The sequence below is a fragment of the Coturnix japonica genome, chromosome Z (assembly GCF_001577835.2).
Source record: "Coturnix japonica isolate 7356 chromosome Z, Coturnix japonica 2.1, whole genome shotgun sequence".
NCBI lineage: Eukaryota > Metazoa > Chordata > Aves > Galliformes > Phasianidae > Coturnix > Coturnix japonica.
Genome location: NC_029547.1, coordinates 10,934,900 through 10,958,237, shown reverse-complemented (window position 1 = coordinate 10,958,237; position 23,338 = coordinate 10,934,900). Strand labels below are relative to the sequence as shown.

General features: G+C 39.3%; 1 protein-coding gene across 1 annotated transcript in view; it reads right to left on the bottom strand.

Annotated features, from left to right (window-relative positions):
- Window positions 1-23,338, bottom strand: part of EGFLAM (EGF like, fibronectin type III and laminin G domains) — a 72,069-nt gene that overhangs the window by 10,907 nt on the left and 37,824 nt on the right. The window contains exons 8-17 of the mRNA XM_015848483.2: window positions 20,926-21,041; window positions 20,358-20,694; window positions 17,748-17,848; window positions 16,920-17,020; window positions 15,740-15,884; window positions 13,002-13,191; window positions 9,578-9,703; window positions 8,590-8,833; window positions 3,194-3,305; window positions 1,497-1,613 (exon numbers count right to left, since the gene is read on the bottom strand). Of these exons, the coding sequence (XP_015703969.1) occupies window positions 1,497-1,613; window positions 3,194-3,305; window positions 8,590-8,833; window positions 9,578-9,703; window positions 13,002-13,191; window positions 15,740-15,884; window positions 16,920-17,020; window positions 17,748-17,848; window positions 20,358-20,694; window positions 20,926-21,041 (1,589 nt within the window). The remainder of the gene's footprint in view (window positions 1-1,496; window positions 1,614-3,193; window positions 3,306-8,589; window positions 8,834-9,577; window positions 9,704-13,001; window positions 13,192-15,739; window positions 15,885-16,919; window positions 17,021-17,747; window positions 17,849-20,357; window positions 20,695-20,925; window positions 21,042-23,338) is intronic.

Below are 23,338 nucleotides of genomic sequence, written 5' to 3'. Positions count from 1 at the left end.
CAGTTTCCAGTCCGTGTTTCACACTGTGCCTTTTTCTGCATCTTTTGGAAGTAATCTCATACTCGTGTAGAGATTAGCAGATCACAACAAAGTCAATTCCTTTGGCTTAGTTGAGTCACCTAAATAGACTGAGATCTTATGCCTTCCTATGCCTGACCTGTTTTCCAGTACTCAGAGAAGTCTGCAGCTTTATTTCTATTCCATTCTTCAAAATCCTGCTATACGTGAACACAGAAGTCAACTATTAGTCTCCTGTGCCTGAGAGGCTGCCAATACTCTTTCCTGACATTGTATCTACGGTCTAACCTACACCAGAAAAATGACACTGTATGCTCAACATTGTTTAAACATTATCAGTGCCTCTGTACTCTAGGCTACAGTCACCCACCTTGCAAGTGTGACCTATGTTCTCTGTACCCCACCTGGCTGTTCAAATCACACAGTATTTGTCCATTCACCTTTCCAAACGTATTCATGTGACTCACCTGTTCCCACCACTATTACTGATGCCTTCAGTTCTCTTGTATTTCATGTTTTCAACTAAATAATCGACACAGATACTGAAAAATGGTAGATCTTGATCTCTGGATGAAACCACTAACACTGAATTGAAATTATCCTTCTATCCTTGATTAATTATTATGACACGCATTACCAGGGCTTTCTATTTGTTAACTAAAGTTGATGCAAATATTTACTCATTTTAAATACTGAGAATTCAAGGCCAATTTTGGGGCATTATCCAAATTATTTTAGGTATGCTTAAACTAGATCACATATTAATTCAACCTGAAATCTCATTTAAGTACTTATTCAGAATGTTTTATTAATATGTATCCCTTTTCCAGAAGAGAATTACAGAGAATTACACCTATGCAAATCTAGAATGTCATGCATAGAGTTTGCCAACAACGAAAAAGATATTCCCCATGGGGGTTGGTCTCAATGATCTCGAAGTCCCTTCTGATCCCTGCAATTCTGTGATTCAACACCCCACATAAAAGCATATGAAGGGAAAGAATAGAGGAGACCGACTGTTGGGTGGTGTAACATCATTCTAGCTGGACTGGAAGTCACTTAAATTTGCATCACTTCGCTGATTATTTTACTGGTTCTATAATGTGTTTAGTATCCCATTGTGCATTCCTTTTAGTATCTGAGGAACTCTATTCTATTTATTTATATATGTATATAATCTTCAAAAGCACTTCCAGGAATGTAATCTAGAAAGAGGATTATGAGTCTATCTCTGCTTGCTCCTGCATGGCTTTTGCTCTTTAGTCATAAACTATTTAGGAAAATACTTACTGGCTGTTAAAGCTATAAAGAATTTTCATTGTGAAGTATGTGTTTAATCATTTCATGTGGGGCTCCAGAGGTGATTATTTTGGATACTGTCAGTGTTGTAAGGTCGAGTTTATGCCTGAAGTGTCCACTGAATGGGATATATAGGGAGATGGAAATAAATGACTACAGTGTACTACTCTGGCACATACCTTTTGAATGCTCCCAGTGAAGGGTCTAAGGATCCCGGAGTTCTTCTTCACTGTATCATAACTGGGGACTCCACCAAGAAATATCTCAGAACTGCACTTAATCTGTGTGAAAGCCCCCTGCAAAAAACAAACAAACAAAAAAAAAAAAAGCCCCACAGGAATGGAATTTTATCAGAGTAGCAGGAGCAATGCTTGTTTCTTTGGTTTGGCTATATTAGATGTTATGGATTATTTAATGTCACATTACTTCTATTAACTTCATATCTTCATGCAGTTCTGTCAAGAAAGCTACCACAGGACACTATTTACTGCCCACATTTTATCCACACTGAGCTAACTGAAAAACCTCCCACATTTCAGAATGAGAAAACTGAAGGAAGAGTCGAAAGAGAGCTCTGAAGCAATATCAAGTTTCTTTTCTCTTTATTTACTTATTCAGCTCACACTCTAACTGCTGTCTGCACATGTTATTGTCTGCAATGGGTTGAAGTACAGAGAACCCAAATGAGGCTTGTGAAGCTAAAATCAAGGCAAGGTCTATGCAGCAGAGACTCAATCAATGTTTCCAACAACTTGGAAGTAAATCCATAGCAAAATGGAAGAAAAGTTGGGTTTGAATTAGTTACTAAAAGTAGTTGCTTAGGATGCCTGCTAAATTGTCAGTTTCTTAATGTGAATCATTTACCAGGAAAGGACAGGATAACTATGCAATGCCATTTCCAATTTATTGGCAGCTCACATCCAACCTCCTTTTTCAGCTGCACTGCAGCACTTAGAGAAAAAAATGAATGTTCATCTTGACCCACATTCCAGAGGAATCTCAAATACGCTTCAATGTTTCCTATTCAAGCTGCTTCTTAAGAGACAACTGGAATTTCAACTGATTTACACATTTCAAGAAAACTCTTTCCTTTAAATGGTTTTCTCATTTGCAGAAAAAAAAAAGAAAAAAAGAAAGAAAGAAAAAATAAAGAAAAGTAGATTCTTCTGCTAACAGAATTTAGATTCAGGTTTTATGGTCAGACTTTTCAATAGAATAGTAAAAAGACATTTTATAATAAAAGACAGCTCTAGTCTCAGGTAGTTGGGACAAGGAAGTACCTCTGTATGTACGTTTAAGTGAAATACCCTGCTTGGCATCTTGCAAGCGTGATTTCACCTTATTAAAACTCACTGTGACCTCTCAGTGATGGAAGAATAAAATGTGAACTGGGGCAGCCCTTACTCTGCCATAAAAGTTGCTTTTGCAAGAATAAGACAAATAAACAATTTTCTTGTGCCTTACTTATCCAACTCAATATTCAGAGAGAGTGGTAAAACCAGGATTTTTTGCATGGATTTTTCATTTAATCCTTCTCCAGATACTGCATCTCGTGCTATACAGTTTGTGCAACAGGCTTAGCCAGAACAAATAAGTTCCATGAAAAGAATCTAAAGAACTCGAATTAACTCCCAAAAATGTGAGTCCAGATGCACAGTGTGAGCATGCAAGACTATGATTTCATCTGCCTTTATAGAATCCTTGTGCTTTGAGGGAATACAGTGTTACATAAGTAAATGTGTACCTAAAGCATATTTTGTCAGCTTTTAAAAGCTTTGACAGCAGCCTGTTGGCTTACTATGTGATCATTTTATAAACAAACAGCTGTATTCATATATATACTGACACATATATTAATAACAACTTATATACTCACGTCTGCCATGCCTTCTACCGGCTTTTGTTTGTCCACCTGTAGGATACCATTCTTTGCAGTGCGAGACACTCGCAGCTCATGCCATTGACCCAGACTGACAGGTTCTTCACTCCTATTTTAAAAGGAAGAAAGATTTAAGTGTTTTATACTCCTGTCCTTCTGATATTATCAAATAACTGCCATGTTAAAAGTCAACTTCCTTGGAATTATTTTCTTAAAAAAAATATATAATAATCTTTCAAGATTCCCTTTAGCTACAAGGCAGAAACATGATGTCTGAGCCCTATCACTAAAGGAAAATAAGACTGTGTTCCTACCACAAACAACAATCTCTTTACTTTTGTTTATAAAAGAAACATCTAAATAATCAAAATTCACTTCATCCACCTCCAAACTACTTTTATGCTCAGTCATTTGTAAAGAATAAGGGCAAATTTTTGGCTCAGTTATACATCCTTATTTCATGATGCCATAAGCCTGGAGATAAAATTTCCCATTTAATGTTCAGTTTAGCCCCACATCCTCCCTTCTCTTTTAAAACAGAAGTGCTTTGTGCTGGCTTATCAGCTCTACTTATGTTCCAGTGACAACTACACACAGATATAGGCAGCCTGGCTGCTGTACATTAAGGGGAAGTAACTAAAATATGATCCTAATGATGTGATGAAATCCTGGACAGGAACAATAATCCCCAGTTGTGTAAAGCATTCAACAGTCTCAAAGCAAGCCTTTGAAGACTGTTCTTAGAATATCGATTGGCTCAATTCTAATTCAAATAGCAGAGTATTTAATGGTCAAAAATGATTTCCCCTTCACAAGTTCCACAAAAATTGCATCCTATTTTCAAATGCCATTTGGTACAGTAGCTGAAACATTTTATATCTAAATAATAACTTGCAGCCATTCCCCCAGGAGTGGTGAAAACCCGTGTTTCATTCACCAATCAAACTGAAAAAGGAAACAGAAATGGTGTAATTTAGGATACTCAAACACTTTTGAGCCTTTTCTTTATGAGAAAGTATAAATATGAAATTGCTTCAAGTGAAATAATGCCTTATGTTTTCAGATTTATTTAAATGTTGATTTTAAAAAGATGCATCAATTTGAAAATGTGTAAATAAGAGCTCCTTTCCTTTTCTGTTTCTGAATAATTTGAAATATTTTTATTGCATGTATTTTGCTCCTTCAGATTTCTCCAAAGTTCGTATATGTCTCTATTTGGAAGATAATAACAATAATTACTTTAACAGTTGTTTCAGAGAACCTGAAAAAAACACATATCATTGAGCAATGCTAGTTGCCTTTTCCTCTTTATTGTATGTGGTAGCATTGAGTGTTTAATTACTTCGGGTAAATCAATAGGTAACAGAATTTCATCACCTTAGTATACATATACTTAATAAGAAACCAGCGGGTTTGGATGCCTAGCAAGTGCCATTAAGTATATTTTATCTCCTCTACTGATATGCTTAAGGTCATGCTGATCCATCTGCTCTGCGAGATTCAATTACAATTAGGGATGAATGAGCCTTGCAGTGCTGTCACCTGAGATTCACAAGCTACAGTGGTCACTCCAAAAGAAATGTCTCCAATTTACTTCCATGGGAAGTACAACAGATACAAGGAACACAGCAACACTAATCAGTAGAGAAAATTCGCAACTACAAAATGCTGTTTTAAAACACAGTCACCATCAACAGCTATGCATTTTTACCAGCAGTGAACAAGAGCCTACATGATGTGCTTGTAAAAATGTGTATGGTTGTCTAGAATGTGGTTTGCCTTTTCACATCACTGTCACCACTGCTGAAATGTACCGCCCATCACTTCAGGTACACATATCCACTGTTTAGACCCCAGAAATACACAGCAAGTATCAATGGGTGCCATTTTTTCCACCTGGAGGAATTCAGTGACACTCCTTTGCTCCATACATGCTCCCATACATACATACAAAATGACATGTCAGATGTCATTTTGTCAGACTCCAGCTCTGCTGCCAGCTGTCACACAGAAACAACATGAAGCGGGATACTGGTGGGAAGGTTCAGTCTTTAATGGCATACTACCAAGATCCGCCTCTGATATTATGGACCAACATCATAAAATAGGAGCCATCACTTTTGGAGAAGCCATCGTAGTTCTTGGATTCACAGGGTTGTTTTTTTTATTTTTGACTACATTTGGTAGTGCTTCCTTCTGGCACTAGAACTTCTGATTCTTTGTGTGCTGATGGGTTAATGATTACTTTTTCATGGGCAAACTGAACCTTAGAAGATACTCCATATAATAAAAGTCTTGATCCTGCAATACCTGGTCATGGGAGACAGCAATTTCTCACATTCTGGTAAACAGCTTTGGTTTTGCCTTCCCTTGTCCACTCATCAGCTCTTCCTCCTGAGCACCTTGTACACACTATGCTTCTTCCAACTTGTCTCACCTATGGCAAAACCCAAGTCTACTGCTGCTTCTGACTCACTTAAAAAGTTTTCCACATCCTTATTATGAAGACATTATAGTTGTGTTCCAGTTATATTCTAATATTTAACAGCCTGGTCACATGGAAGAGATAGGATGACCAGAGCTGTATCTCCATGAAAGAGGACAAAAGATAGGTGAAAAATATAATGATGAAGAATGAAGCAGACTTCTAAACTGGTATTTCCTAAGCAGGCATGCATATTTTATTTAAGAACTGGCATAACAGATGACAAGGTGCAAGTTGTCCATCAAGAGGATGTAAAATGGAGACAGGGTTGAGCACTGGTGTGGTCCACGAAGAAGCAAGTGGAATAGGCAGCTGAGTAGAGGTTAATTATACCAAGATAACAGCAACCTGATGTGCATCAGTGAGGGCAAATTTACTACAACACTTGGAGTTAAGTGATCAGTGCCTGAGCTGAAAAATAACTACCCTGTCTGAACCTTGTGTGCTTGGGCACAGGAAGGGTGGGAGAAAGAAATTACATTACCAGAAATGAAGCTAATGCCATTTAAAGACAGTAATCAATTGAATATAAGAGTAATCTGGATCCGCGGGTTTTGAATTGCATCTAAAGGCTGAAAAGGATTGCTCTGTGTACCAGCGCTATGCCTCCTTAAACATAAACTTGTTAAACTGGTGATGCACAGTCAACCTAAAACTTGTCCTTTCCTTTTCTGAGTGCTTGGCCATGCAATTGGCACAACATGCACTGAACACAAGTGTATCTAAGTTATTATTTAACAACTTCTCTAAGGTGTGGAGCAATTCTGGCAACCTTCAGCTAATCCTGGCAGCCTCAAAAAACCTATTACCCACCAATCGCACCAGACTCATTACTATTGCACTCAACTCAGTGTTAATTGGCATGCTGCTCTCATGCTTTCCAACAGAAAGGGGCAATTTCCAACCTTAGACACAAGCTTATGGTTCTCAGCACATTTTACAAGCCCCATACATCTTGGCTGAACTTTAATCCAAGGTGTTCTACAGCACTACAGTATTCTTTGGTGGGGGGGGAGGGTGGTGTGTGCCTGGGGAGTGGAGGGAAATTATATCTACTTTAAAGTATTGTGGTTACCAGTAAGAGGAATTAGCTGTAATCAGAAAGTAATTGAAGGCTACTGTAAGAGCCACTTGGGGTTTGAGCGAAGGTCTTTGACACAAGATATTTCTGACTGTTTGGCCAGAGAAAAGAACAGGGAAAGTCTGGAATGATACTTTCCTTGATATATCCTCCAAACTTCTGGCAACTTGTTATTTAGCTATTTCCTGAGTCAAAGGCTGCATTGGTACAACTGTGTTTGATCTCCCTCAATGGATCTTTCTTCAGATTTGTCTAAGGTTTTTGTTTTTTTCTGTACCTATATATAGTTCTGGCATCTGAAACATGCAGTGATGATTAATTTCCACAACTTATTTATGTACTGTCTGGGAAAACGAAACAAAACAAAAAAAGTCTTCTTTTCTGTGCTTGTTGTTATTTGTTTTGCTGTATCACTGGGATTCTCCTAATTCCCACACAAATAAAAAGACAAAGAATGATCATTTTTTGTTAATCTCCTCATCATTCCAAGTTCCAAAATCTTAATTGTACTTCCATTAATCTCTTTAAAGGAATTTTCCACACTTGTGGAAATTGTTTCCTTCACTTCCCTGGATAATCAACAGTATTCCTCTTTTTTTTTTTTTTTTTTTCTTTTTAATTCTGCTGATTTCTTCTGAAATTAAGTGACTACAGCTGCAGGAAGTTTTCAAGACAGTATGCATCATGTATTTTTGCAGGGGCATTGTTCTTTATTTAATTCCTAAGAACTCCCTGCATTCTAATTACATTTTTTTATTTGTCTCCATGCTGCTAGCTGTTGGCTGCACAGGACTATCTATGATAACTCTCCTCCTCTATCTGACAACACTAACTGCATCTCCACAGCTGTGAATTGTTGGTATTGTGCATTATTTTGCATTAGTCCTAATGATATTTCATCTTTCAGTTCATAATCGGAGTGAATTTGTATTAGTCTTCATGCAGTGGAAAATCAATGTATTCCTCCTAACAGCAGTTAGGAGATATAGACATGATATAGAGCACTTGCAGACACTGTGTTTGTTTTTCATAAGCTTTACATATATTATTTCTACAGATTAGGTCAGTCTCATCTAACTGGTAGCCTCTGGGACTACAGCCAAGGTACTGAATGCCTCTGTGCAGCCCATTGCCTTTTCTACAAACACTGGAAACAACTATACAAGGACTGGGCACTCATTTACACACAAAGAAATGCCATTTTTAAAGGCATCTCATTGCTCCTGTACTAGGCTTCTATTTTAGGATGGGATGAATCATTCTCAGACAGTCTTTGTCTGGGAGCCTGGGTGACTCATGTAAATCAGACAACACTTTTTAAGACCTCTAGGTAAATAGGGTATTACTCTTAGGTCTCCCAAGAAATAACACAATGTGAATGAGAGGACCTGGAGTTCTACCTTGTTGTGACACCTCCAGGCCTTACTGCCTAATATCAGGCAGGACACCAGGGAGTACAATGATCACAAGACTGCTGCAGTACAATTCTGTGTCTAGAAATATGTATAAACATTCACTGACCTCCTAATTACCTGTGCCACAATGTATGAAAGAGAAAGGAATTTCTGCAATAATATAAAGAAAGAAAAATAACATCTGCAGTAAGACAGTGGCATGATCTGGTAACACTGAGAAGGCTTTGAAACAAAGAAAGATGTTGTCCTTTTAAGTACAATGGTAGTGCTTCTGCGCCCTCTTAGAAGAAGCAAGCACTAGAAAAAGATAGGCTCCCATACTTCATTATGATATTCCTCTTTTCAACTCAATCCTCTCCTGGGAATGATCTGTGACACTTTTGGAAGGGAAATACAAGAAATGTGGTTGTACCTGATGACAGCAGTTCCTGAGCCGCAATCAAATCTGAACTCCACGTAACCAGCCACCATATTGATGGAGAGGAAGTCCTTGCTGTTTGTGTCATAGCTGTACAAAAGGACACCAGTCTCTAAATCTGGACGAAATGTCATCTCAAACTCCATGAAGGAAAGATAGTTCTGTGGTTCCAAGGGCCAGGGTGTGCTAGCAAATGATCTTAAGGATTCGTTGAACTGAGGTATGGCCAAGGTGAGTGCTGAAAATCCAGAATACACAAGTAGGTCACTTGAGGCTTAAACATTAGGGAGTGACTAACCTACCAACAAATAGCAGTTCTCTTTATTTCGTGCTTAAAGCTAACATAAGAAGAAACAACTGAGGAAGTTCATCATCAAAATTAGAAATATTTTACATCATAGCTGGCATCACTTATCTCCTTATTCTCTCCCTCTCCCGATGATGCTCTATGTGTTAGAAAATTTTGTCCTTTACAGTAATTAATACATCTTTGTAGAGATTTACAGCAGTGTTTTTCACAGTAGTAAGCAGTAGGTGGCATCATGAAAAACTATATCCCACACATTAATTTGGTAACTAGTTATTTTTAACTCTGCTATTTCAACATAAAATTGATATTTGGTCCTTTATATTTAGAATACACAACTGATGCTTGTTAAAAAAAGAGTGTGGGTTTTTCTAGTGTGATTGTGCAGCTGTGGAGCTGAAAAGTGAGTTTGAGAAGCTTAATTGTAGTTAATTTAGATAGTTAATTTAAATAAGAAAATAAGTTTCAGAATCTCTGATTAAAAAGAGTTTGGATGTAGCCTGAGACTGCATGTAAGGAAGGATTTCATTGTGTGATTTTAGTAAGATGAAATATTAGAGAGTACTTGTCTTCAATCAGTGTAATAACATAAGACATCCTTGGATGTGACCATTTGGAAAACATATTGAACACTAAATAACAAAAAGAAATGCAGGCAGTCCAGTACCCTCTCACCTTCTTCACAATGATGACCTTTAAATCCAAGAGGGCAAAGGCAAATGTACGAGTCTGCTTTGCTCGCAGTGCAGGTACCGCTGTTGATGCAGGATGCCTCATCACAGATTCCGCTGCTGCATTCACCTAAATATAGCACCATAGCAATGATTTATCAGAGAAGTTTGTCAAAGAAGATTTATTTAGTTGTTGGTCATTGCAACTAACCAATACAATTTGCTCTCCAATCCAGATTCTTTCCCCATTTGTCAAACTGTATACATACATATATAGTTCAAACAAAGTAGTTTCCTTTTAGAACTGGCTTTGTACCAGGCCAGGAAGAAACCTTAACATTAGCAGAAATAAGCCCTCATTAGCAAATCATGACAGTCAAAACTTACAGTCATTCCCCAGAATACTTTTCTTCCACCCTGACTCCTATCTTTGTTTTAAGTATTAATTGAAAACTGTCTAGATTATTTAGAAGTACTGTGATTTGTTTTATTTCAATTACTGTAAGTACTTCTTAGTTTGCTCTAAGTTTGTGCATTGTTAAGCCTGGGAGGTGTTAATCATCATCAGTTAATCTTATAACTAAAATGAGGTTGTAAGCCCTCTTGTCTATCCTAAAAGGGGTCCATATCATCAGCATATGGGCTTTTTAATAACTGCTTCTATTTTATCAGCTCACCGCTTGCAATACATAGATCAATTCTTTTTGCTGGAGTTATGCTCCAGAATAAACAATTTGTTTTCTTTTCCCTCTTAAAAGATCTGTATGTGAAGCTGGGTTATTCAGTGGTCATGTGTATACCTAATGTAATTTTTTCCTTTATTTTAGCTTCTGCACATGTATTTCCCTCTGGTAGTAACAAACTGATCTTGTACATTAGTAAAGTCCATAAAATACATTTGTGTTACATAAGTGTGAGAATAAAGTGCAAAGCATTTATGGCAAACTACAGACATTAAGGCATACTGAGATATCACCCCTGAGATAACACAGATGTATTCAGACAGTGCCAACAATGGGGGCCTATCTGTCCCATGTCCTGCTGCACCGAGGTCTGAGTGCAGCCCTCACCAGGCAGGGCTTCAGGGTTCAACCAAGGAGCATAACTAAAGCACACTGGAAGGGAACAAATTCTTCTGTGTGGAATGAGACAATCACCTTTTGAAATGGCTGCCCCACTCCCAGCTGTGGGATGCTCATTTAGCCATCATTTCCCATTCTGAGCTGTGTTATAGTGACCACAGTGAAATGGAGCAGGAAGAAAAGGGAAATCTTTCACTGCTTTTCACCTAACAGTACTCCAGTGGAATTTAGAAGGTCAGTGTTACAGGGTTTAAATAAATTATTTTATATACAAATTCTACATTCAAGTTTATTACAAGACAGAGAATGTTTTAAAATGACAACCTGCACCTTTCCTGAAGGTCCTCTACAGGCCTATGATGAATTTCTCAATGGCTACAAGAGCTGTCTGGTCTGAGAGATCTCTCATGTACTCATCACATTTTGCAGTGGAGACAGAAATGAGCAGTACGAGCTTGGTTTTATGGTCAGGAAACTGAGCCAAGATGTGGGACAAATAGAAATTCATCAAGTCTGAGACAAAACTAGGAAACTCAAGCAATGCTCATCTTTACTGTATCTGCTGTACTAACAATGCTGGTAGTATTTTCAAAAAGGTCAAAGCTAAGTGGAATGTTTAAATACCAGAAAAGAAGGAAGCAGCAGTAGTGATACAAGCTATAGGCTCTCTTGTTTGAGAGCCAGTTTGAGCTGCAGCAGTCATGGTATGTACAGCCAGGTTGCTATTACAGCATCACGTGCTTTCAGCTTGTCCTGCATGGGGGTTGGGTGGCCCCTTTTCTGCCTGCCCTCAGTGCTGTGGTCTGTAAATCACAGCATTTGTGATTTATACACTGTACTAAAGAAAAAGAAACAAAAGACAGGCTAGCAAAAGCCATCCCTAAACCTCAGTAGAGTTCACTTGAAATTTATTTATTTTAAGCTTAATGCATCATATATTGCTTGCAAATCTCTCCTGGCACAGTATCATATAAGAGTGTGCAGCCATGTAAGGACAGTTGGGCTCTATCTCTTAGTTTTGAGTCACGCATGGCAGATCCCAGCATTTATTTTCAGAGATGTTGATTGTTGAAGCAGTAGCATGTGAAACATTCCTAGATGGGAATGAAGCCAGCTGCATTACAAGAGGAAATATAGAGTAGGACTTGGAGAACTTCAGCAGGGTTTTCATCTATCTATATATATTTCATATATTCTCACTACCATGAAATTACTTTCTGCTTCCAAAGCCTCATTCTTTTAGTATCTATTTCTTGGGCTGCTCTGTTCTCCTCCTATGTAGCACGGAAGTTCACTCATGTTATCTAGAGAATACAGGACGATTGTTAGGAAGTTTCTCATTAATCACTTCCTTCTTGAGAAGACAAATGCGAAGCTATAGAAGAGAAGAAAGATGACTTTGTGGATGAAGCATGGCACAGAGCGTTCAACGATATGGGATCTATTTCCTGCCTTCATCACTCGCTTTCTGACCCTTCCACTTAAATTGTTTAGAATGGGATGCCATTAAAGCAAGGATTTTGTTGCCTTCTGATTGTCCATTACATGGATGAAGTAGAGGTTACTAAATATTTACAGAAGACAGCACTAGTTAATTGACTGCTCTATCTTTTCTTCTGTAAGGGGAGATAATATTATACTACCACCCTCCTTTCTTTTTAAAGATTTCTTTTTTCTTTCTTTTTTTTTTTTTTTTTTTTTTTTTTTTTTTTTATTGTGATCCTGGAAGTGAAAACAATGGATGGTCAACAGGAAAGCCTATTTGCCTCAACAGTAATGGGTTTTCATGGGAAAAGTCCTTTTAATGGCCACAGCATTGCTGTGGATCTGAAAGATTATTGTGTTGCTTTGGAGAAGTGAAATGCTGCCTGTAGGCAAAACACATTTCATTGCGTCCATAGTGCTTTGCACAAACACAGCATGCATTCTATTGATTTCTGCTGATGATTATGTCAGTCAGTGGCATGGAAAGGTAGCCTAGACGATGCTGGCAAAAACACTAATGCAGAAATAACTCCATCAAAAACACTGAATTTCCTGCTTGCCTGTGAGAGCTGGTTCTACCATAGTGTTGGATAACTACATCTACAATGTAGTTGTATAACTACATCTACAAGGGTTTGGAGTATATTTGATTGATATTTACATGAGCAGTCTGGTTAAAGCCTACTATGATAGACTCAGCTACAGCAATGCATAAAAGTACAGAGAAATAACATGCCAAAAACTGAAATCAGATCTTCCCCCTCTCAAACCTATGACTGTTCAATTTTTCTTCAGGCCAAGAAAACAAAAAACTGGTGAGTGGTTTAGGACTGATTAAAGATTGCACACTGTTACACTTACCTACATCAGCACCACTGAGAGCTTTCCCTAAAGGCCAGGGTCTCATATCAATCATTTTCCCATTAACACTGAGCAACTGAACACAGCCCTGAAATCCACGGTTGGTGCCTGCAGCTCTGACCAACCAATACACGCTGGGGGCACCGCCAACGTAGAAGGGAGTCCGGAAGGTAATTTTACTATATTGGCCCTAAAGGGAAAACAGAAGACAATGTAATGTAGAACAAACATTATACAGGGTAACTAATTAAGCCACACTGTATGAAATCAATTTTTCTCCATGAAGATTTGACCCAGCGGATATACAGGCTGCTCACTGATGTCCTTTTCATTGCTTATTCCCCTGCTCCATCAATAATTGAATAACATTTAAAATATGCTACTTTTTGCACCTGTATCCATCATGATAACATGAGCTACTTAACACAGAACAGAAAGTTTGAAAATTGCTGTGTTCTAAAGGAGCTTTCTGGATATGTGTCTTTTGCTGCAAATTTCTTCCTTTGCTTTTGCCAAGATTACTTGTCTTCTCATCGCAACCCTGGGGGACACAGACCAATATGATGCTGTCATTTGGGAGAACTCAGCAAATGCTGAGTGTTGAATAAAAATAAAATGAAACAAAGATAACAGCAAAAACCAAGACAAGACATAATATGATACCACTTCAACTTCAGGAGGATTCTGCCCACTTTACCAGCACTAAATTTACTCCTGGTCTTTTATTACTTGATTTCAACCTACCTATGGAAACCCTACACGTACAAGTTTACTTGCACTACTGCAACGCATAGGAGGAATGAAAAAAACCTAAACTGAACTTTTTTGATCATTAATTTAAACCCCTCCATAACGTGGGCTACTGAGACATAATTCTTTTCATAAATTGATCAACATATTTATTTTGCCTCCTACTCAAAAGCTGTTTCAAAACATCTGTGACCTCTGGAATAAAACATTTTAAACCCCTGCTTTTAATCATGGCTAGATTTTACCTAGTGTGTCCTGAGAGCTGATCACTAGCCCAGACAATCTGTGGACTTTTCAGTCCTGCCCTGCCTCCATGGTATTTATGACAATAAGCCCTGTCCCCAAGGGCTACGTTTTGCCAGGCTAAGTTAGCCAAGGTTATTGAGTCTGTGAGTGTCTGCTGCGCAGTACACTGCAGAAACACATCAGATGGATCTGGATTTCAGCAGAGTGAAATAATTCATGTGGAGCCTGTGGTTACAGAGAGTTCATCTATCCACAGGGTTTCATAGGTTGGCATTTTGCAGGGCTGTGGGCACACAGTCCTTCTGCTCTCCTCCAGCATTGCCAGCTCCCACAGTCCTTGATGTTTTCCTGCATGGGTCTGTCATGCTCCAACTCTTATGGATACTCTCTAACATCTCCATGAACCAGGTCAGACATACAATCATTTGCTGACATCAGGTAATAGGTAATTTTAACTTGGAAGGGCTGAGGAAGAATCAGTGGAGCAACAACACTGTCAGAGCCACAGGTTCTGGTGGAGTCAATTGCAGCTGGAGCAATTGACTATTTTTCTGGTGTAGGTGCACTTAGAAAAGTGTGAGTCCACTATCAAACACTTTTGGTGATAGAATCTGTGGACAAAAATCCTCCCTCTATGCATCTCTTCCTCTTCAACTTGCCTTATGTACAGATGTACATGCAGTCCCAGCAAAATTCTATACAACAGCATAAGCTGCTACTGGACCCATCTCCTGATTCACTCTGAATCACATCTGCCTTTCACATGGCCTTGCAGCACTGGTAACACATAGTGACACATGACAGACACTAAAATCCTTCTTTTCTGTCATTTTCAGCTGATGAGCACTCTGCGAAACAGAAGTTCTTGCCATTGCCTCCAAGCACCCAGAATTTATGCTGACAAGCTTCATCCCCTTTCTATCACTTTAGTTCTTGAGATTTTTTTTTCTTTCAGAGCTTGCACATGGAAGTGTAAAGCAATAATAGGGTCCCTTGAAGTCCCTTTTTCAGTGCCAGGGTTGGCAAGCCAATAGTCATTTTCAAAAGGAGGAGGAAAGACATACAAACCAATTAAAATTGTTTTTTTTTTTTTTTTTTTTTTCCCCTTTGCATCCTCATTTTGTTTCTCTTTTCTGGTTTGGTAAGAGATGAGAAAATCAAGATAATTTCCTGCATTATGTTTTATCCTGGTGGTCTCATATGAGACAGTTGGTAATACTGTTAAATCAGGGCAGAATGTCTATCTCCATTATAGTGCTTAAATCTATGTCCTCAGCATACATTTATTTATACTCTACTATACAAATCTTGTGTGGCCATATGTATATTGTACATAACTATATACAAACACACATATGAGCAATCTGTCCTTGTTGAGAAAGTGGAAAAGCTGAGACTTCAAAAAGAAAATAACAGAGCCAGCAGCTGTAAAACCTGGCAAATTTCTCTGAGCAGCTTGTTATGAAAGATGAAAGAAGTGCAGGAGTAGGGTGCAGAGCAAGGAGGGAGCACGGTAGGATAACCTGGATGGGATTTAACACTGGGTTATCTATCTACATGAATTTTAGACTACCCATGCTGAGAGGTAATTTGTGCACTGATCCTGGTTCATGCTTAAATGCCCCAACACTGACGATAGAAAATGAACCTTTCAAATCTGATCAGACTCCTACTGGCAAGAAAAAAAAGTCATTGCAATATTGAAAGGTCCCTAGGTCAAGCTGCAGGTGCAGACTACCTACCTGAGATTTTCCTGTGACTGGAGCATCATTATCCATCCTGAGCCAGCCGTTCATTCCATCTCTGAAGAGTGTGACACTGTGCCAGTTCCCCAGTTTGATTTTGTTTTCACTTGTTATGACTGCCACTCCAGTGCCACAGTTAAACCTGTCATAGACAGAGAGGACAGGGTGACAATTTCTCACTAAGCAAATATCAAACATTTTTACACATCTGAATACTCCCTTGTTTTCTGGGAACATTTCTGTTTCTGAGTACATATTAACAGGCAATAGGAAAATTAGACAGGACGTCTAAGTACGATCTGTCCCAGGTTTCAAGTTGTATTATCTTTCATGGAGAAGCTTTTGCATTTTCCAGCTTTATCAAGTGCATTGCAAGTCTCTTTCACAGCTGAAGTTGTTTCAAGATGCAAGGAATTACAACCTGAGTTCCTTGTATCACAGTAATTTATCTTGGAAATTACACTACCTGCCTGGAAAAAGGTAGCACTGTATTAATAACTCTGGGTCTCCACATGAAACTCAAGTTTTCCAGCAGAGATTGACAAGGAGACCTCCAGCAGTGTCTCCGTGGAGCTGACCATGCACAGCACGTGCCATTTTCTCTGATTGCTTTTCAGTGCAGGTAAACAGAAACAGAAGCTTAGCAAGCCCCACTTTGGTTTTCCCCACTTTCTATGGACTCAGTCTTCTAAATAAAGAGAACCTTAAGAGACTTCATCTCAAACCTCATATAAATGGCAATGCAAGAAATGCTCTCCCTCATCGCATAAAAAGAACTACATTTTCCATCCAAACAAGGAGTATGGAATGAAAGCTCCAGGCCCTTTGCTGGCCTGATATCCTTTACTGTGCTATGTGATCTGCAGCTCCTTTTGCTGTGAGGCAAAAACACTGGATATGAGATACCCCTAAGAAAACTGATCATTCTACTTTTACACCAAGGTCTGAGTACAAATAGTTCAGCAGGACACACGTTCTCACACTGAATAAAGATTAGAGAAGAAAATAAGTAGGATCGGTACAATGAAGACATACTATCCATTTTGTGCACTGCGTAGGGCAGAAGTCAAATACAGGATAGTTGTTTATCACCAAGTGTACCAGAAGGAACCGATGTCCTTTTCTCTTTACATCAGATTTAGAATGGAGGTGGGCCTACTGGAAATCAGTCTTTTACCTGAACTGGACACTCCGTCGGATGATTGCCAGTGACATAAAGTCACCACGGCCATGTTCATTTTCCCCACAGTAGAGTAGCAAACCGTCTTCTGATTCAGCCTGCAATGACAGCATTAACATGAACAATCAATGACTAAGCCTCACAGTGACAGATAAATGTAAGCGTAACTGGCGAGAAAAGAATCTAGCAAGGACATGCTAGCAAGCCTGTTAAGTGTATAGACATGAGACTTGCCACACACGATTACACACACTTCACACCTTCAGAGAATCTGATGCTTTTCAAGCTAAACTACCCAGGCAGGCAAGACTCATCCATATGTTCATAGCAGCAGATGCAGTGGCTTTTCACAGCCATCGTACAGTTTGAGTTGACAAATTGCCAGAAGAGTGTTAGAACACCACATGAGACAACAAGTGGCAACTGTTCCACAACAGGCTTGTACCTGGGCTGAGATGTTTGCCAGGCTGCCTTGTGCAGGATGCAAATAAGAGCTCATATACAAATGCTGCCTTCTCTTCAGGCAGCCCTATCAGCTGTCTCCTACTGTACCTAGATTACCCAAGTAGTATGCATTCCTTGAACGTGAAGACGGATCTTTAGGAATAAAGCTTGTATAAAGTCTCAACACAGTCATGTTATAAACTGTACTGAAGCAAATTTAGTATTCTGTTGTCCACAGTATGACAGTATGGGTTTGGAGATCAATGATCCTTAAGATCCTTTCCAATCTAAACCATTCTCTGATTCTGTGAATCTATAAATATCAGAAAAAGTGAATAAAATTTAAAGCACCCAAGAAAACTTAGAATTGCTTAAACTTACCCTGAATTCAAGGGTAATTTGAAATGTCTGATAGGAGTTTTTCAGTGGTTCAAAGGTAATATATGAGTAGCCATAGAACTGAGGATACTGAATAGAAATATCTGAAAAGCAATGACAGAAGCATGTGGTTTAGCCATTTTCTATTAGTATAAAAATTGATACACATATTTAGCACTAGACAACATTGGGTGAAAACGCAAGGTAGAGTTCCTCCAGGCACAGACATTAGTCAGCAGCAGTGAACAACCAGTTAACCTACTGCCTTGTCCTTTCACCACCTCTCACAATTCCTCTACTCTCAAGAAACTAGTGAACTTGGAAAAGAGCAGGATACTTTAGGACAAATATTGCTCAAGAGCTTAATCACGGACTTTGGTGGAGCTTTCTGAAGAGATTTTCGTTTCTGTTTCAGGAAATAGAATTCATCTGTTTGTTTATCTCAGTTTAAGCAGCCACCTAATACAGAGATGACAAAGGAATTTTCTGTTTTACAAAAACATATCTGGGAAATGTACACTGAGCCAGGACCCATGATGTTTTACTCACTTTCACTCCACAGCTGCCATTTCCAGCATTTGGCTGGATATGGTGGCTGCGAGGAGCCCCCATTGCCTTTCTCCAATCAGCTTAGGGCAGAATGCTCAGGGAGGGATAAGAAGAGGAAAGTTCTTGCATCTCCCATTCTGTGGGTGCAGCAGTAATCCTCCATACTGTTCATAGGATTATGTCATCAGCCCTGGCCCTTTACTGTCTTGTGTTAGACTACCATCCCAGCTTCAGCACAGAAAACAAGAGGGGTATGTCTTACTGCTACCTTTGCAGCTCATTTTCCCAAGAAACACTGAGGACAGATGCAGTTTCAGGCCTGAATTTTTGCCTCAGAGATAAGTCTAATAAGGTAGGAAGGATGAAGAGTCTTCTTCTTCTTTGCTGTTTGAATACTGAGTGGATTTTTCTTGTGTATTTGGAGCTGGATACAGCTCTCACATCTTCTTTGTTATTAAGGCAAACAAATAAAAAGCATCTGAGACTGAGGTGGACAGAACTGGTGTTATAATCCTGAATCAACCATAGCAGTCAGAATTAACTCATGCCCTGACCACAAACAGCACTGACTGGACCAAAAAGTCATACAGCTGCTGACTGTAAAGAAAAGTCTGTTTTCATTCAGACTAATATAGTATTTAACAATACTGGCTGCTGTGGAGAAACTCAGTACAAAGCAAAATTGGTGCATGATGCTACTGCTTACCAGTAGAAAGGAACAGAAAACTCCCTTGTGAAAAATGGTTTTTTTGGAATCACATTAACGGACTAACACTACAGGCTGTATACAGTTCAAATACATCCTTGACTTTTCATACTAGATCAAGGCCAAAAATCACATCTGCAGCTGTTCCCTGTGGCTGAGTCACACTGGACTGATTTCAGAATGAGCTCTGTCTACTTCACTGGGAGGAGAAATTAAAATACATCAGTGTTGCTGATGCACAATGCAGTACATTAGGAATATTCAAAACGTGTGTGCAGAAAAAATATGTGTCCCTGATGCTCTTTCTTAGCAGGTAAGACAGCACTATCACCAGTAACAGGACAGATCTTCAGCACTTCTCATGTTCATCCTGGGCAATAAGACACAAGTCATGACACTATCCCATTAGAAGGGGCAACATCTTTCTGTATGTCTCCTTATTTTTTTGTTAGTTACCACTGATGGCAACCGTCTGTTGCAATTTCAAACACCTGCTGTCCAGAGTTTACACTCAACTGGGAAGCAATGCTCAGGATGCTGTGCAGCAAAGAAACAGACCTTCCTCACTGAGGGCCAACCCACTTTGCTTTGGGTCTGGGCAGACCTAGGAGCACTACACAGGTATGTGCCTTTTCCATTCTCCATGCTGCATAGGCTCACCTCTCACTTTGCACAGTTTCTGGCATTTGTCTGGACTCTTGATCATCAAAGCAACAGACAAATAATTCCAAAGGAAAAAAATAAAAAAAAAAGGAAAAAGAAGAGTGACTCACTGGGGTGACCAGCTCCTGTGAGGGCTGGCAGAAAGGAGAGATTAGGCCTCGGCAGCAAGAGTCAAAGGGGGATGAATGCTCCAGATGAAAGCTGGAGATACCATGGCTGGACACTGCAGGCCTGGGTGCCTCCCAGTATGTCTGGCTTCTTCATCCTCCCACTCCCAAATACAGGGGGCAGGATTAATCTGCCCCACACAGCTATAGGTTTGTCTTTCCCAGCTTTATTAAAGAGTAATTTCTTCAAACATAGTCAAGGAAAGAGAAGAAGCAAAGGGACTGATGCATGAAAGAAACATGGAAGATTTTACTGTTCTTAGGGAGCCATTAATCCCAACCTGATAATTCAAAAAATGTACTTCTGTTATTTTACTACACAGCTCTTGCCTCAGAAAAACAAAATGAGAAATCAACCTCTGTCTGGTCTAAAAACCTGGGCCATAACCAGGTCCTGCTGCATGTGCCACTGCTCAGAGGCCTCAGGCATTTCGCTGAGCAGTGCTGGGTGGTCACCTGTTGGGAAGCAACCAAGGAAGCACAGTCCTACATACTGGTGAAAAAGGAGCTCTGCACATAAGAACATACCTTCTGTGCACATCTCCCCTCCTTTCCCCAAGTTACAGTGGCAACGTGAGCCTCCTCGGTCATAGTCATTAACACAAAAGCTGTCTGCAGAACAGATGGTCTCATCACAGGAAAGATCAAAGAGGCGCGGGGCAGAGGACATGCTGCCCCTTCTGAGGGCCATGGCTGTTGTCACCATGGCCGTGGTGGAAGGTTGTGTGGTGGTGGGAGTGGGAGTGGTGGGCTCAGAAGTGGTAGTAAGGACCCGTGACAGCAGCCTGGAGCTAGACCCTGGCATGACCTTGGTTTCAACCAGAAATTTTCTGTTGCCTCCTTTGATAGCAGGAAGTGGTCTGAGCTAAAGGGAAAGAAGTAAACACAAATTAGTAAAACCTAATTTGAACATGGGCATGACATAAACACTTTCCAAGACACAGATCTGAAGTAACAAATCCATTCTCACTGAAGAAAAATAGGAAATTATGTTACTGTATCTGCGCATGTAAAATCTATCTGATGAGATCTGACACTTCAAAACATTAAGACATAAAAGAAAACAGAAATGTTGAAGTGGAATCTTGAAATTTACCTCTTCTATGTAAATGTCATAGTCTGAGTCATCCACATCAAATCCATCATCATCACCAGTGACTGTTTCTGTGATGTAACGATGTCCGTAACTTCCACTTCCTAACTCTTCAGAACCTGAAAAAACACAACTGGTGTACTCAGTTCATATGTTTTTAATCTTTACATACAGCAGCTGAAATCTTCCCTGACTTAGAACAGTGAAATCAGAAGCAGTTCACAGATATTTGTTCTGTACAGGCAACACACTTGTCCACCTGAAGATGAGACAGGTTGCACAAGTGATACACAATTTAAAGCAAAACAAGTTAAGACCTTCATGGAGTCACTTACTGGGTTTCCTTAACAAAGCAGGAAAAGCTCCATACTCCCATTGTAAATAGACTTTTATCTATAATTCCTCCTGTAGAATGGCTCCAACCATTTTTCAGCACGGACCACATTTTAATAGCCATATTTGTTTAGATCAAACCCTTCCTTTTCATAAATACTCCATCACTTGTTCACCCCACTGTCAACCAAATATCCAGAAGAGCAAAGGGTTAAGAATATATGGTTGAGAATATAAAACATTTAGTAAGCAGTGAAACAATGGGGATCATACATCAACTTCCCACAAAATACGCTGCAGTCGCTTAAGAACAGCACAGGTAATCCTGGCTTTGCAGAGCCTCTGTAAGTCCTGGCTACATGTGCTTGTTTATTTTGGCAGCCCCAGCTTGCCTGTACTTTCCTGCAGGTTAGCAGGTCCTTTTCAACACATCAAAGACAGAAAGTCCTGTATGGGACAGCAGTCTGCAGGAAGGAGACCTGGCAGCCCAGAGATGCCTAAGAGTCACTTGATGGCAGTGAGAGCTTCACTGCCGCCTCTGAACAACCTGATGCTAGGGTGATAGATAACAAGGCCCAGCAGGCTTAATGGACAGCTATGAAATTGAGTATGTGTGCGCTAGATAAAAGCACATGCCCTGGCTGGCTCACTGGCTACCCCACCATATTCTCCTGGGAAGCTACTTATCAATGGAGTTCACATGGCACACTGACACACAGAAAATGCAGAAGCAAATGAATAGAGGTAATGAGGCGCACAAATTTCCAACCAAAACAGACCAGGATAGAATATGTACAAGCCTCTCCACTCTAACTTTTATACTTAATCACATGTAAATAATACAATTCAACTTAATATCAAGTTGAATTATTCAGCACTGAGTTCTACTACTGCATGTAAGCAGAGAACTGACAGAGTTATAGCTGGTGATTAGATGAGGCAAACTGTACAAAATACAAATTATTTTTGCTAGTGACAGTAACTGCACAGGCAGAGGATAACAACTGAAGAAACAGGCTGCACATTTACAAACTGGTCCCAATCCTGCATTCATTACAGGGAAAAAAGAAAGCAAGAGAAAAAAAAAAGGGTATTAGCAAAATGTGGCCACAGCTTCATATTCCCAATATTCACATGAATAGTTACTAAGATTAATTGCCACCTCCAAATAATTTTACACCAGGAAGGAAGGTTGGCTACTTCTTTTCCATCCATCCACAACTGAATCAGAATACTATTCTTTGGCAAAAGCAATTTTCTATGACATGTATTTCTACAGAAGAATTTCAATGTGCCCAAACAGAAATCTTATAAAAGATACTTGTGGTTTACTGGAAATTGTACTAATGAAGCAGAGCCCAGCATTAACTCAGCTGTCTGCAGATGTACCAATTTGCAGCTGGCTGGAATGCTCTTCCTTTTCAGTCAGGTCTGTAATATTACTTCTTGCTCTTAGATTTACACTGCTTATATTGTTTGTATTTCAGAATGAATTTAGTTCTTCTAATGGATGAATTAAAAGAAAATTATCTAAGAGTAACAGAAGTCATAACAGTTGAAAAAAAAGAAAAATCACACATTACTGATCAGTCATGTGTCACAAAAAATCTAACCTGTTTTCAGACTGCAATGCACAAACTCAGTTTTACAATTTAGAGTGTAAAACTCAGTTTTACAATTTATAAACTACAGAATAAGTGCTTGTTATAGTCGAAATTCTTCCACATGCCTCCTGCTTTTCTTCTCAAGCAAGCTTTCTGTCTCTTAATGCATTCAGTAAGGATTTCAGTAAGGATGGTAGAAATGAAATAATACAGAGAGTCATGTATCTTTATATTAATTTGTAGGAAAACATTTGGTCCTAGTTTTGCATTCCGATATGTAGACTTGCTTACATGCATAGTATGTGATTTTAATGCCATGCTGTTTCTCACAAGTGTAACTCTCTTGAGTGGAGTTATGACTAAATGACATCAGTAGCCATCAGTGCACAATAAGACTTGGTAACTTAAACATGGTTCTCCAAGCAGAAGGTGTGCCTCTTTCATCTGGCAAAACTAAATGTTTCATGCTTTTCCAACGG